Below are 16,563 nucleotides of genomic sequence, written 5' to 3'. Positions count from 1 at the left end.
TTTAGTTGTTAAGTAGCCATGTAATAAGTAGGATAATGTGCAGTAAGCTGGTCATTAGCACAAAATAAACTCCTCCAGGGTGATACAAGACTCGGGGTTTATTTAACAATAATGACCGTCAGACTACGTACATTATCCCTTACTTAGAGACGCTGGTAACTGTCAGCAACTCTCTTTCACATGCAAAGAGCCACTAATACGCTGCTCAAAGTCTAATCCAATCATCAAACCGCCCGTATCATAATGTCACAGCTCTCCTGAGGACATGCATGTCATTTATCCCCATCTCAAAAATCCATTGTTTGTGCAACAGACTGAGCTGTCAACACAAAGCCTCCTCTTTCACCCTCCTCTCTCTCTCTCTCTCTTACACACACACACACACACACTGGACTGGAGCGGCTGCATCTTGAGCAGGGCATTTCTTTGAATCCGCTCCCAGAGCGTCAAAGTGTGCTGCTCCTAGCGTTGGAGCATCGCAAGCACATTAGTCACCTTCCAACCTCTGCAACTGGAGCTCGGGCAGTCGATCCCACTTCAAAAACCCTGCTGAGAGGGAAACTATTCTGCTATACTTCATTTCCCGTGCCCGTTTACAACGCTGACCTCTTGGTGGCGGTCACAAGCGAAAGACAGGGTACTAATCATAAAACACAAGGCGGCTCGTTGTGCCGTGGCACAGTGGGGGTAATCTGCCTCCGTGAGTGGAATAAACCCCAGCGCGTGCCGCCTGTGATGTGGATCGTCGCGCGCTCGACAGAACGCTGACAGAATCCTGCGCGGACTGTTAGGAAAGCGGGCGAGCTCTGAGAACGAAAGTGTCCAAGTGCTGGTGGTGGTCGGAACGCTGTCATTTCGAGAGGAATGCATCTCTTCAGTGCCATGTTCCTGCTGCTAATGTTATCCACTATACCCTGCGAGGTAAGCCGCCTTCGTAGCATGCGAAACACCGCTCGTTTTCACCGTCACAACATGTGTTGTAAATACGCATTGTTTGCGAGATGGCTTCTTTGATTATCAGTTTCGAAACAAGCGCTCTAATTAGCTCATTGGAGGTTAATGGCTGAATCACTGCTTGAATAAATCTCAACTGAGCCTCTCGGCACGCATTTTCTAAGAATCTGGGAACTCTATATTAGGAGGACGACAGCTTGAGGACTGAAAAGTTGCGCAATGAATCTCTGTCCTCAACCCTGTACATTTCACAACCAGACTTGTGACTGTTGAAGCGCAGTTCATATTGTTACAGAAGCACTTGTAAGAGCTGTTTTCGTTTGTTCCCCTCGAGTGTAAGATTTCCTCGCGCTGGATGATGAGAACTGAAGTGACAGATGTGAATTGAAGAGATACCTGACCCGGAAATATTCAGGCAAAAAAATCAGACATGCGAAAATTTCACACGGTAGTTGAGTGTGAATTTTTCAACTACTGTTCTTTTAGTCGGTGTTCTTTAAATGTCAGCTATCAATAGCCAATTTACACACTTGTAATTGTGTAAAAGACGCGTTTATTAACGCAACTGTAAATTAGGGCCTGATTGGTCAGAACCATGGACAGCGATCAGGCGTTTGCGATTGGCTGAAATAGCCTCGGACATTTTCGCACTTTGTTTTTGGGGGAATTATTACGTGTGTCACAGCATGAGACAACTTCATAAAAGCTGATTTAAATAGCAGTTAAATTAGTCAATATTTAATTTGAGGTTTTATTTTGCAATAAAGCGCAATAGGAGGGGGAGACTGCAAAGGAGACACCATCAATTTAACCTACTGGAAATTATGCTGCCTTCATGTGCTTTCTGAATTCATGTAAAGTTTCCTAGGTAAAAATTGCACATGAACGCCCTCCCATTTCGAAACTTGAATGCGATGAGCTCGTAATCACGACTTCAGAAGTGGGAATTACCAAATTTCTGACAGCACGTGAAGGCAGCATTAGATACAGGGGTGACATCAATAAAATACATGACCACTCTTTAGAGAAGAACGGAGATGCTGTAGGCTACGTGTAAAAAATATAAAGGATTTCCAGGACAAACCCCATTTTGATGTGAGAAAGTAAGATTTCTTGTTGTAATTTGCTTTGAAATCATGCAAATGGATGTTAAATGACAGAACATGTCTCATCCGACTGAACAGATGGGGCGGTTGTACTGTAAAATTTTCCAGTGCACTTCTGCTGCATTTGCCACAATTGTGAGAGTGACTAACACACACACACACACACACACACACACACACACACACACACACACACACACACACACACACACACACTGTATGTTATGTTGGTAGCCTATGTTTTTATTTCATTTTATTTGTTACTTTGGCCTTACATGTTTCCTGTATGTTTAACATTTTGAATGAGATTGGTTCAAATGAAAGGGGTTGGGTAATAATTATTCAGAACAAGTAAAATTGATTACCACAATGCACTGTAAAAAAGTAATACGCTCTATCTACTAAATAAAATTGTAGCAACAGATTGCAAGCAATATTATTAATTAAATTCAACATGTAAAAATTGAGTTAGAATTAATCAAATTAAAAGTCAACCATTTAAAATGTGTAAAATTAGCAAACACCATTACAAAAAACCCACAAACTGACATAAAAAGCAAAGAGTCAAACTGGCCAACTAAATGAAACACTGATCACTATAATGGCGATCAAACATTTTCAATAAAATCAACATCTAAATCTCTGTTAATTCTTTCTGTTTCTCTTTCCTTCAGTGATTCTGCTTGTTATCATCAGGTGTATTCAGTGTTCAAGAGTTCTTAATTCATCTTTGACGTCTGTCTGTTATTCAGATATTTTTGTTTAAATTTTACTGAAATTTTACACATTTTAAATGGTTGACATCTAGGAATTAATTTGATTAATTCTGACTCAATTCTATTTGTTGAATTTAATTAATAATATTGCTTTAAATCTGTTGCCAAAAATTTGAGTAGATGTAACGTATTACTTTTTACAGTGTGCGTTAATGTACCAAATTTAAAATGTCCATGTTTTCTGTTGATGCAACCTGCCCAGGTACTGAGGTAAGATGTAATATCGGTTTATACATATTATTATTATCTTCTAGGATCTAGAAGATACTAAGCTGTAGAAGAATGAATTTGAGAATAATTCTACTAAAGTTTGAGGCAAAAAAAAAAAACAGCTGTCATGTTTTTATTTTCATTTATTTTATTTTATTAAAAAAGAAATTCATTATTGCATGCTATTTTAATAAAATGTTAATGTTTTTGTGAGTAAAAATGAATTCGAATAAAACCCAAGAGCATGTGACTTCCCACTATGTGGCATAATTACAGACTGGAGATGATGCATTTGATTAGATGTAACCTGTGTGCTCTATAAAACAGTATGTTAAGCAGTCTGCGAATGATTTTAATATTAGAGGAAAGGAAATGATACGGTACAAGATGTGTGCACAGTTTGCAAATTTGCCAGTGCCGCTGTCCCAGACATACATTAGGATATGTAAATGAGAACGCATCAGTGAAAGATATGAGAGTCCTGTAGGCATGCGTAGGAATGTATATTTCCATTTCTTCACCACAAACCTCTCATAATTGGCCCTAGGGGACAATTTGTTGTAAGTGTTTGCATTAAATATTAAATGGAGAAGAGAAAAAATGGCAACACCCATCTCCCTGATGTAGCAATGTAGACATAAAAAATTGATGAATTCTTCTGGTGTGTCTCTATACTGCTAGGAATACTTCACATGGGATGCAAAGAAACATGCACATCCAATGTGTGTAGCCTTACACACATTTAAACCTTCATACTAACACTGAACGCACTCATGCAAACCATGAAATATACAACATGTTTCAATGAGACAGATGCTCACAACGTGTGTTTGTTAAGTACCCATAATGCCCTGGGGCCATGACAACCAGTGATATAGATGGACGCCTACTTGACCTTGGCAATTTCCTTTTTATGATGGGGTTGCATCGCTTACATACTTAACACACTTCACACGCTTTCGCACTGTGTACGTCTTTGCATTTGTGTGAATGTCCATAAGTATGTGTATTGTGTCCTTAAATAAGGACAAACAGAGGATGAAATTCTATTTAGGCCATAAAACTGGATGAAACCGGGTTTAATTAGGCTCTGGGAAAATGTCGAGTTTAAAGCAGAATGCAAATTAGCAACAATAACAGTTTAAGGAATTAAAAGCTCGTTTGCTCTCTGCGCTGATTCTCTCAATAATCATTAACTCAAATCTGCGCACACCTTTATTGTTACACTGGATGTAAATGACATTTTTGTTTTTATTTCCCAAGCATGTAGTACATTGTATTATTTAGAGTCACTGTGTGGTAAACAGTTTATGTCTGTATCAACAGATGTACGTTTATTGGGGTCTCGTCTTCTTAATTAGTTTTGAGTGGCTGCTCGCAGTTGGGTTTGGACATCTATTGACTGCTATCATTAGCACAGTTCAAAGCGGGAGCTACTGCTAGGCGCTAAGATACAGAAGAAAGCATGAATCTTAAAGGGATAGTTCACCCAAAAATTAAAATTATCCCATAATTTAGTCACCCTCAAGCCATCCTAGTTGACACCCAGCAATGCAGTTTGGTCCTCTGTAGAGGACATAGCACATTTCTCTGAGACCTTACATGTCAGTTTTAAGTCTGGATGTCTTGTAAAGAGCACATTCAGTGATGCCAAATCTTTCCATGACCACTCCCTTTCCTTGGTCTTTAAAATGTCTGACATTAATTTAGTGATCAAATTTAACACCCTCTTGGAAATATGATAATATTTTGTAATTATTATTTAAATCTGTCTAATTTTCAAAATGTTTGTCATAAATCAACATCTCAGGAAAATGGGGTTTCAGATAAAAAATATATGACTTTGTGTTACAAAACAGGACATTGATTTCATACATGCCCTCTGTAGAGGACACTATAGGATTTAAAGCATGTTTATTACGCATTTTGGGTGACACAACAAGTGAATAGGGAATGAAATTATATATCAATATTCCTATGAAATATTAGATATTATTATAAAAATCTTGCCTATTATTCTTTTTTCATTAGATATTGCCCCAAAACACATGAATATGCAAATTAGATACAGTGTATAGATACATTGTATATAATAGGAAAACACATTTATGGCTATTTTATGGATAAAGCAAAATGGTGTATCAACTCATTCTGTTATATCTTTCATGACATAGCTGAGAATCATCCTTATACAAAGTTTGGTATAAAAAAATCCTGAAACCTAAAAATCCCATTGTTTTTGCCTTTTCATTTTTATTCATGTCTTATTTTAGAGTCCTGGTGTCCTCTACAGAAAATTCAAAACAATGTAATGAAAAAAAAAAAAAAAAAAAACGAAATTCACAAAACTTTTCTTTTTTTTTTTTTTTCTGGTAGTCTGGAGGATACAGCTTTTTTCTTTCAGCCAAATGCAATCAGAGTTATATTAAAAAATATCCTGCCTCTTCCAAGCTTTATAATGGGAGTGAATGGTGCCATTTTTTATTGAAGCCCAAAAAAGCACATCCATCCATCCATCATAAAAGTACTCCATACGGCTCCAGGAGGTTTGATAAAGGCCTTCTGAAGTGAAGTGATGGATTTTTGTTAGCAAAATACCCATAATCATAACTTTATAAACTGTAATCACTAGCTTACGGTAACGTACGTTTGTGCATTCACGAGAGAGTCGAGTTCCAGCATATGACGAAGGATGTAGGAGTAGCGTAAGCTTATATGAGAGTAGACGCCTCTTGTTGTTCAAACAAACAGGGCTAGGCAACAAACTCAAGCTCCTCCAACATTTCTCTTTAAAATTTCTCATTTTGTACTTCTAATTCATGACCAGTGTTTTGTTTTGCTCTATCCTCTGCACTTCTGCGTTCGTCAATATGTCATGCGCCGGGTCAGAGGTCACTCTGTCACCAGAACTCGACTTGCTCTTACCGGAAGCTAGATATTATAGTTTATAAAGTTTTAACCCTCTGGAGTCTGAGGCTGATTTGGGGCTTGGAGAAGTTTAGACATGTCCTGACATTGGTGCTTTTTTCAGTTGTTCATAAACATATAAATGACAAAAGTGTCATTACACTGTATTCAGAACAAACTAGGCTACTGTAATATGTGAGGAACATGTTTGTATTTTTGAAGGAATAATGTTTATGCGTGGTTATTGAAAAAACAAAAAACTTATGTCACTGAAATAAGGCCAAAAAAAAGTATATTAAATCTGTGTTCACAAGAATTCTAGTTATTAGAGGTTGTAGACTAGAGTTTTTGCTTCAGAATTATGTAAAAATTATGCTGCTTCTTATGCTGCTTATTATATTCTTTAAAATATAATGTATTTCTGTGATGCAAAGTGTCTGAACAATTATGTTACCTCTATGGCATTTCATATAGGCTTTTAGCTTAAAAGCATGCACATTTGGAGAAATATTGATGGATTCTTATATATTTATGTCAATTTTCTATACTGAGAAGTAATATTTATTGTCATCACTATGAGTGCTGGATACTGTGTTTTCAATTCATACTTGCAGCCGGAGGGCGCTCTGTACACCTTTAGGCCACAAATTCATATAAAGAAGAAAAGGAACTAGGAACTAGAGATCGCTAACTATGGCTTTAACATCCAAATAAACACTTTTCAAGACAATTAATACACGATTGAGACGATGTATGCATGTATTGACTGAATTTGCGTCTGAATAGCGCTAGCTCTGTGGGCGTGGCCGCATTAGCGGGTAATGAGCTGAATCTCTGACTTCTGACATGGCTCTCTTTTCATACAGATTACATAAACACAGAAGGTTTGTTTTCGATTTGACTTGCACAATTTAAAACCTGACATTTCAACGTTTCTTTAGACATCAGTGTCATTTTTTTTGTCATCACTATTCATAAGTTACAGTTCATTTTCTGAGAACTATCAGATTGGACTTCATTCAGAGGGAGAGGAGAGATCAAGCATCATGTTAGTTTTCTTTATTTTACAAAAAGCACAACATTGTGTTTTTACTCTGAGTGTACACAAATAAAAGAAGACATTCTATAGTTTCAATTGATATATTACTTATGTCTCTATGACAAGAAATGACACAGTATTTTAAGTCTGTTTTGCTGCAATGTGAAAAAGATCCTGCAAAATGTGCCGGTGCGTTTTCGGAAAAATATGGATAATTTTCTTACAAAAAACTCGCTTAGTTTCAGAAGGCCTTTATTAACCCCCTGGAGCCTTATTGATTACTTTTATGATGGATGGATGTGCTTTTTTGGGCTTCAAAATCTCGGGTACCATTCACTCCCCTTATAAAGCTTGGAAGAGCCAGGATATTTTTTAATATATCTCTGATAGTGTTTGGCTGAAAGAAGAAAGTAATATACACCTAGGATGGCTTGAGGGTAAATAAATTATGGGATCATTTTCTATCCCTTTAAAGAAACTTTGATTAGTTTATTAAATCTATGCATTCAAGTATAAATTACATACTGTATACGATGACAGCAATGAGTGCCTCGGCCGCACAATGACAGACATTAGCCACAAATCTGCTCGCAATCAACATCTTCATCAAATGTAATTAGCCAGTGCTTTAGAGGCAAACACGCTAGCTCAGATATGCAGCTCAAGGGCCCCACTGGATGTGTCTGATCATTCCTTGCTTTAATGGCATCACAGAGCTGTCAGGAGAGCATCGGATATCTCCTTCCAGCTGGAAGGCAGAGTGCTTCCATTTGAAGCCGTCCATCAATGAAGTTATCATTTTTTATTTTTAAAAAGGAACTATATGGGAGGCTTGGTGACCACACTTTTCTAGCCGCCAGAGACGCTGAGATGCCACTTTTAGCATGTGAATTGAGAGGGTTGTCTGTTTACTCACTATTTAGCCCTATTATATCAAACTCTCTGCGGGGGAGAGGTGCTAATTGGTTGCGACTGTGAGACAAAACCCTCATAAGTTGATCAAAATCTGTTTGCAGCCCATTTTTTCCCTTCGATTTGTAAATACACTGGAGATGTGCATCAACAGCAAATGGCTGCAATTGTTTAATAAGAATGTTTAAACGCACAGGCCTTTGAGAAATAGAGAAGTCGCCCAGCTGGAGTGAAGTGAAATAATGTGCTTTAGACCTGCTGTTTCGTAGAAACTCTCGGTTGTACTTTGGAATTCAGTCGTTCAATTGCAGTAGTTTAATAATAAGCTCAGTAGAAACCGGCTGCCGCAGTCTTGAGATTTTATTAAGAGGGAAATATGAGATAAAATGAATTATGTCAGTTAAGCTGGAAGCCAGATGGAATTTCTGCACTTCTTGTAAGAGTTATTAGTCACGCGGGGTCAAGCGAAGCTTCCCCTGAATAGGTGTCTTTTAATTTACAGCTGGTAAAACCATGAATTTTTATCTTGGCCTATGTTGTGGGCTTGTGAAATAGCATCCAAGCAGGATCTATTCGAATAAGCAACTGGTGGTAGCATGATCCAGCCAGATTTGGTCAGGATGGAGTGTTTGCATGGCACTGGACCAGAGCGGCCTGGATGCGAGCAGCTGCCCGGAGAGTATCACTACTTTCGGTGCACATCCAGGCTAAAGAAAGCTTTGCAGTGAAAGCCCATTCTCTGAATTATGAATGGTGCAGTCCAAGTCAGTTCGTCTTGCCCACCAGCTAAAAGGCCTATTATACACCCATTTGATCAGATGTGAGATAATGTGTGTGAACCTATTAGGCCTACTTTCTAAAGTTAGCTTGGCAATGAAAATGGCCTCATAGTGGATTTTGGCTGTTGAGAGACTAATAAATATCGGAAGCGGTGACGGTGCTTTTGGACGGTGGTCAAAAGGGGGCAGTGATGTGCACAAAGCATCAGTTGCCTTTGAGATCAAGGACATTTAGGCAGGTCGGACAGGATGTGCTCTGCCAGCCATCAGTCCAACTTCCAAATGGGGAATTAGATAAATGAAAAGGCCCAGGACCAGCGGCATAAATCTCTCCACCAGAACTCCGAGCACGAACAAAAGCGGCCAGCAGACCCACAGCTGCTCTCCATTTCACTAACACCAAAGGCTGTCATCCTCAGTCTCCTGCATGGTTTCCCACGGAAGCTAAGCAGAATTGAGTCTGGCGTCTACCCGGATGGGAGACCTCTTGGGGAAAAGATTGCTGGTGGAAGAGGTGTTGGTGGTACCTGGTGGTCTGTGTTAGTCTTAAAGGGTTAATTCACACAAAAATTTAATTTCTGTCATTAATTACTCACCCTCATGTTGTTTCACACCTGTAAGACCTTCATTCATCTTCAGAACACAAATGAAGATATTTTTGATTAAATCCGATGGCTCAGTGAGGCCTCCACTGACAGCAAGATAATTAACACTTTCAGATGACCAGAAAGCTACTAAAGACATATTTAAAACAGTTTATGTGACTACAGTGGTTCAACCTTAATATTATGAAGCGACGAGAATAGTTTTTGTGTGCCAAAAAAAACAAAATAACGAATTTTCCACAATATCTAGTGATGGGCGATTTCAAAACACTGCTTCATGAAGCTTCGAAGCTTTACGAATCTTTTGTTTCAAATCAGTGGTTCGGAGCGCGTATCAAACTGCCAAAGTCACGCCCCCCAGTGGTGAACCATTGAAATTTCGAATCACGTAACAAAGCCTCATTTACTGAAATTACTCATTTACTGAGTAATTAATGACAGAATTTTCATTATTGGGTGAACTAACCCTTTAAGGTATAATTCCCTTGTTTGCGTTCCACTCCAGCTTACTGTCTGTGTGATGTAATTCTCATCATCAGTACAGTCTGCTAATGTCCGCACACACTATCAATGTCCAGCCAGGCTTTTTTTGTTCGCATGAACAACAGCTCAATTGTGAGTGATTTGAGCACTTGAAAAGATAGCATACACTTGGCAAATGTGCCTATCCACGCTCATGGTCAAAGGAGTGTACTTTGAAAGGCTTGCATGCTAATTGTGTGCGAGATGAAGCAGAACATGGAAAATTAAGTATACTGTACCTGAGCCTTAATGCCCCAAAATGATGATGGAGACATCATACTATAAAAGGCACTGCCCTTCATGTGAAATGTCAACCTGTGACTCGCTGTGGTCATTAAACATCCCAGGGTGTTTCTAGGGGTGTAATCCTGGTTAAATTTGCCCATTGTCCTCTATTAAAGGTTGACCAGATGTTCCCTTTTTCTGCGTACAGTTCCTGTTTTTGTTGAGCTGTCCCTGGAAATGTCCCTGGTTTTTTACTGTGTATGTAAAACAGCCCACAAACTGAAACACAAACAGTGTGAAATTTTTCAGTTTTAGAAAAAAGAATGAAAAACAGAAGGCAATTAAAACCTATCAACCAGGCCATTAATGGCCCGTCAAGATGCTATACTAACAAGGGCACAGCAAGGACATACAGTAAGATAATATATAAATCGTTAAAAAAAGACCTCATAATTATTACTTATCAGTGTCAGCTTCTCTGTAGTTTACTGCATAGAACAATGCAATAAATAATTTTCATGATAAATTAATTTATTCATTCGTTATTCGAATTATTTCAGTTTCAAGTCTGGAGGTCGGCAGGCGGCCAGTATTAGGCCATCAAGTGTCTGTCAGCCTAGTTTTTGTGGTGTTTCCCTCACTGTTGGCACTAGTTGGACCCTCATCAGCAGCTTTTCGTTGCTGAGAGAGATCACTCTGATTGGCTGTTTAACAAACCTGTGCATGAAGAGAAAAACACAAATAATAGCAAGCGAACAACAAAGTCAAGATGGCAATCATATTTTCATGGCCATCTGTACTGAAGAAAGTTAAGCGCGATTTGTGTGAAAATGGTTTGCATATCCACAGTCCTAGCTCTTCCGGTTTCCATGCTTGAATAACGAATACAGAACACTGCCACCTGCTAGCATGGAGAGTTATTGGCTGCATCCAAAAACGTAGTCAGCTGACTCACTGCCTTATACGCATTGACTCTGCAGGCAGCGTTTGTGCACGAAGGCGCTTCATAAAACTGATTTCGGACAGTTTAATGATCTACAGCAAAATAGAACGAGCTCTAGTGAGAACCAAACAAATATTTAATTACTATAGTAATTTCTCGCTAGAAATGGCATCAGAAATGGAAAACGTTGGTCAAAAATGTTCGTTTACACACAAACTGACCAGAAACTGCAACTTTCAGATGGCATCTTTTCTTTTAGGATTGGATTGTGGGATATCAAAGGTAGGGAAGGATACATATATGCTATCTTCAAAAATCGATCAGATGAAAGTATCTCAGAGAACAAGTTGACACCCAAACCCGCCTCCTCACACTTACTTGTTTCATTTTCTCCGGATGAATATTGTTGTTGTTACAGGGCTTGAATTTCATTGGATTGCGTGTATTGCGCATAATTTTACTCAATCCCGCAGATTTTGTGCTTGCACCCAAAGTGCGCACACATAAAGCCGCCTCTCAGTACTAAATTGAGTTCTTTTTCGCTGCTTATTGAGCTCAAACAGTCAAATACACAACATAATGTCAAAATGCCAGTCTTGGCGAGTATTCACGTAAACACAGTCAGTTATGTTTTAAGAGAACATAAACAGTTGAGAAAGAAAACACACAAGTAACAGTAAAATAGATCCATGTGTCAGGTCTTAAAGTGACAGCAGCCTAATATACCTGCTGCCCAATTAATAGATGATATTAAAAAATATCTATATGGCGGTTTTTCCCCATGGTGTCAGTGTCAAAATTGTGGCCAGTGAAAAAGCTGAGTGGCTAGTAACTTTCGGAAACCAATAGCCACAGTGGCTGATGAGCCAAAAAGTTCATGTCAAGCAAGCCCTGTTTACATTCATTCTCAAGGTCTAATACATATGTGGAAAGCGTTTCCTTCCCCTTTAATGGTAAATGAACATTGTGATAAATATCAATATTGAATAATATGGAAAAAATATCGTGTTAATATGTTTGGCCGTTGCATAGCCCTACACACAACCCCTTGTAATTCATAATTAGATGACTACTGAGTTAGTAATGTCAAAGGTTTTCATTTCTGAAAATGATATTCAAATTATTCACATTTACTATATAAATATAAAAAAACTACTAACTAATGCAACATGACCTTTCCTTTGTCTCGTGAGTGTGTGTGTTTTTGCTTATGTATGTGAGGGCACACCTTAGCCACGCAACAATCACAATGGCAGGTGGACAGAGAAAATTATGTTAATATTTTCATACGCGACACATGCGGGGGCGTCTGCTTATAATGATACTATAGTTGACATCATAATAATGTCACAGGCAGCGTATGAGCGGCACTAACAAGCAATGAGAAATGAATAAGCCTCCTCCCATCGCCCACCTTCAAGTGTTCCCATTAACATTCAATTGTAACGCATTACAATCAGGGAGTGTGCGCGGATGCAGGGCTAGATGAGGCAATTGAATAGCACAGCCTACACTGTGAGAGGTGGCTGATTAGGACCCACTGATGAGCCTGTATTGTGTGTGGCACAGCGGAGGGGTCGAATGTGGGCAGAAAGCGTGCATGCATGCGCACTAGTCCATGTGTGTGCATGTCTGGTGTGAGCAGAGATGCTACTGCTCTGTGACCGTTGTGGTGTTTGTGCGTTGTCTGCAGGAAAGAGGAACAGGAGAAGTGTGAGATTAGATTCTAGGTTTTGTCCCTCTCATGACAGTTGTGCAAATACCTGCTGCTCTCAATATTTATTTATTTATCCACATAAGAGGAGTCTCACAATATGTGTTGACACTTCTGTGGGTCCTCACAAACACACAGGTCTTGACTATCGGCACAGAGCTGTTAAGTTTGTAGCTGTAAAACTACATAATGTCAGCATTTTTAGCATAAAAAAGCTCTATATTTTGTGCACTAAAATGTTTCAAACATTATACACCAATCAGGCATAACATTATGACCACTGACTGGTGAAGTGAATAACACTGATTATCTCTTTATCATGGCACCTGTTAGTGGGTGGGATATTTTTGGTAGCAAGTGAACATTTTGTCCTCAAAGTTGATGTGTTAGAAGCAGGAAAAATGGGCAAGCGTAAGGATTTGAGCAAGTTTGACAAGAGCTAAATTGTGATGGCTAGACGACTGTCAGAGCATCTCCAAAACTGCAGCTCTTGTGGGGTGTTCCCGGTCTGCAGTGGTCAGTGTCTATCAAAAGTGGTTCAAGGAAGGAACAGTGGTGAACCGGCGACAGGGTCATGGGCGGCCAAGGCTCAGTGCTGCACGCGGGGGGTGAAGGCTGGACCCGTGTGGTCTGACGAGCTACTGTAGCTCAAATTGCTCAAGAAGTAAATGCTGGTTCTGATAGAAAGGTGTCAGAATGCACAGTGCATCACAGTTTGTTGCGTTTGGGGCTGCATAGACACAGACCAGTCAGAGTGTCCATGCTGACTCCTGTCCATCGCCGAAAGCACCAACAGTGGGCATGTGAGCATCAGAACTGGACCACGGAGCAATGGAAGAAGTCCTGGTCTGATGAATCACGTTTTCTTTTACATCACGTGGATGGCCGGGTGCGTTTCCGTCACTTACCTGGGGAACACATGGCACCAGGATGCACTATGGGAAGAAGGCAAGCCGGCTGAGGCAGAGTGATGCTTTGGGCAATGTTCTGCTGGGAAACCTTGAGTCCTGCCATCCATGTGGATGTTACTTTGACACGTACCACTTACATAAGCATTGTTGCAGACCATGTACACCCTTTCATGGAAACGGTATTGCCTGGTGGCTGTGGCCTCTTTCAGCAGGATAATGCTCCCTGCCACAAAGCAAAAATGTTTCAGGAATGGTTTGAGGAGCACAACAATGAGTTTGAGGTGTTGACTTGGCCTCCAAATTCCCCAGATCTCAATCCAATCGAGCATTTGTGGGATGTGCTGAACAAACAAGTCCAATCCATGGAGGCTTCACCTCACAACTTACAGGACTTAAAGGATCTGCTGCAAACATCTTGGTGCAGATACCACAGCACACCTTCAGGGGTCTAGTGGAGTCCATGTCTCGCTGGTATAATCTGCTTTGGCAGCAAAAGGGGACCAATACAATATTAGGAACTAGGAAGGTGGTCATAATGTTATGCCTGATCGGTATATAGGTGAATTCATGTTGATTGGGACACTTTTTACCATTGAGATTACCATTATTGTTGCAGCCCTACTTGCTACAAAGAGTCTCCCAAAGATTTAATGCAATGAATCTTACAAGATCTGGCAAATTTTGTGTTTAGTTTTTCCTTGGAACTGACAACACAGTTTTGTTTGCTGGTGGACAAACAAAAACATAAGGGGGAAAAAACATAAAGCCAGCTAATCAGATTAAAAACTTCTCATTCTGTGTACAATATTGCAACCATTTAACTAATGGATTCAGTATTTTTCCCTTACTAATTATAGTTAATTACAGAGTTTTCGCTCATGATGTTTGCATTTGTGTGTGATTGTACCTTTTGCGGTAGGAAGTGGCAAACCTAAAAAGTTGAAAAAAGGCACTCAGAAGCTGTTAGTGATGTTTATGTGAACATTTGAACATCTGCTTGATGTTTCCTTTACAGGTGTAGCAGCATTGCACCAGTGTGTTTGGCTTAATTTGCTAAGAGTCAGCCTCTAAGCGCTGGTTCAGACCAAACCAAAGGACTAAACAGTAAAAATGTTCCAAATGTTTCTACCTGAAAGCATGTTTGTTTGTCCTGGTGTGACACCACACTTCAGCATGGATCGGGGGAACAGTGGCCTAAGCTGACCACACCAGGTGTCCTGGCTGAGCTTTTATAAGCCTCTAGGTGCCATTGTAAATTTCAAAAAGATGTGCGTGTTCGAATGACTTGCGGCCTAATGGAGTACCAGACTTCGCGTCCTTAGATGACAGCCTGAGCGAAGGGTCTGTTTGCATGTCATTCCCCAGGCGAGACCCCGAGGCTCATCTCTGCAGCAGAAGGCTGTAACATTAAAGCAGTACAACTCAATCCGATCCCAAATATCTGTCACTTTCCTTTAACAGCCAAAATAAAAAGCCACGGGACTGTGTGCAAGAAAAAAACACAGCATGGTCGGGTTGACATTATTAAATTACGTTTAGTACAGCTGGTACATTAAATTCTTCTTTTAGTCCTGCTGAATCTGTTCCGTCACCCAAGCGGCAGATTAACAGAGCATCCTGTTCAAGAAGCGTGTCATCGTTTTCTGCCTGTCTTTGTGTTGGGCTACGGCTCTGTCTGCTTGGTGGCGTGAATATCAGGCATGCGGTATCAGGTCTGTCGGGCTGCCCTGGCTCTGTGGCCTTGACTCTAAGCGAATGTGACATTTTTCTGACAGCCGCGAGAGCAGCCCGTAAGAGGCCCGTCCTCCCCTGCTCTGCCCTACTAATACTGTACGCAGCCGCACACACTACTGCCACCGCACATCGTGACCTAATAAAACATGTACACAAACACACCCTAATGAGACGACACACATCAGCCGGGGGCTGGGTCAGTCAAAAGTCTCCGGGCAGGAGGTTATCGTAATAATGGGACGGTGGGGCTGTCTGCCGGTGTGATCGCACGGTCGCTTTGCCTTTGTCTGATGTTGGCATGTTGTAGTAACTACCTCCTGACCGGTTTCCTCTGCGACCTTGCTTTCCACCACCGAATGAATCTTTTATGAGCTCTGCGATGTGGGTTTTCGGTGTAGAAGATTGGAATATAAATATGGCAGTTGCACACAGAGCCTCAAGCCTCTGTGTGTGATATTAAACTCTTTATGCTGGGAATTGGCTTGGTGTGTGTCACCTGACTACATGCTTCGCATATACGTGAGGTGTGATAGATATACATACTTATTTTGATGTAAAAGGCTGCTTTATTGTGGTGGAAAGAATTCACAATCTGACGATCGATCGCAGTGGTAACTATGCAACGGTTTCATCTTAAAATAAAGCAATCTGCTCATCAATTTGGTAGCAGAACAATGCACACTATAATTTGCTCTCAAAACTCTTAGCAACAAGGCATGACAGTACTAAATATATTGACACTGTGTTTTGAATCGACAGTCTCTTTGGTGTCTCATTTGTGTCAGTCTGCATTATGTTCCTTTCTGCAAATAAATGTGGCCATCTGCTCACAGTAAATTAAAATGTTATATATAGAGCCATCGATTGCTAATGTGACATGTTGAAAGGGTACAAAGCTATTAAAAAGTGAACTCTGAATGCAAAGGTCACATTGACACTGTCAACCAATTCTGCTTTTATTTGTCTAAAGAGCAAAAACGCATATGAGATCTCATTATTTTCACATGGGATTTGGGCTACTTTTAAAATGGCATACTTATTTGATATTTGGTCATCTGATTCAGAAGATTTCACAAATTTTATGTGACAGATTAGATCAATGTGTTTGGGATCAGTACGTTTTTTAATTGTTTTTTTTTTTAACAAAGTCTCTTATGCTCACTAAAGCTGCATTTATTTGGTCAATAATATTGTAAAAACAGAAAGTTTGTTACACTTCAAAAGTT

The 16,563-nt window shown here is 39.9% G+C and overlaps 1 protein-coding gene across 1 annotated transcript in view; it reads left to right on the top strand.

Annotated features, from left to right (window-relative positions):
- Positions 1–358: 358 nt before the first annotated feature.
- Positions 359–16,563, top strand: part of olfm2a (olfactomedin 2a) — a 110,961-nt gene continuing 94,756 nt past the window's right edge. The window contains exon 1 of the mRNA XM_067376447.1: positions 359–921. Within this exon, the coding sequence (XP_067232548.1) occupies positions 865–921 (57 nt within the window). The 5' untranslated portion in view covers positions 359–864. The remainder of the gene's footprint in view (positions 922–16,563) is intronic.

The sequence above is a fragment of the Chanodichthys erythropterus genome, chromosome 3 (genome assembly GCF_024489055.1).
Source record: "Chanodichthys erythropterus isolate Z2021 chromosome 3, ASM2448905v1, whole genome shotgun sequence".
NCBI classification, from domain to species: Eukaryota; Metazoa; Chordata; class Actinopteri; order Cypriniformes; family Xenocyprididae; genus Chanodichthys; species Chanodichthys erythropterus.
Note: the sequence above shows the minus strand (reverse complement) of the source record. Positions and strands in the feature narration are given on the sequence as shown.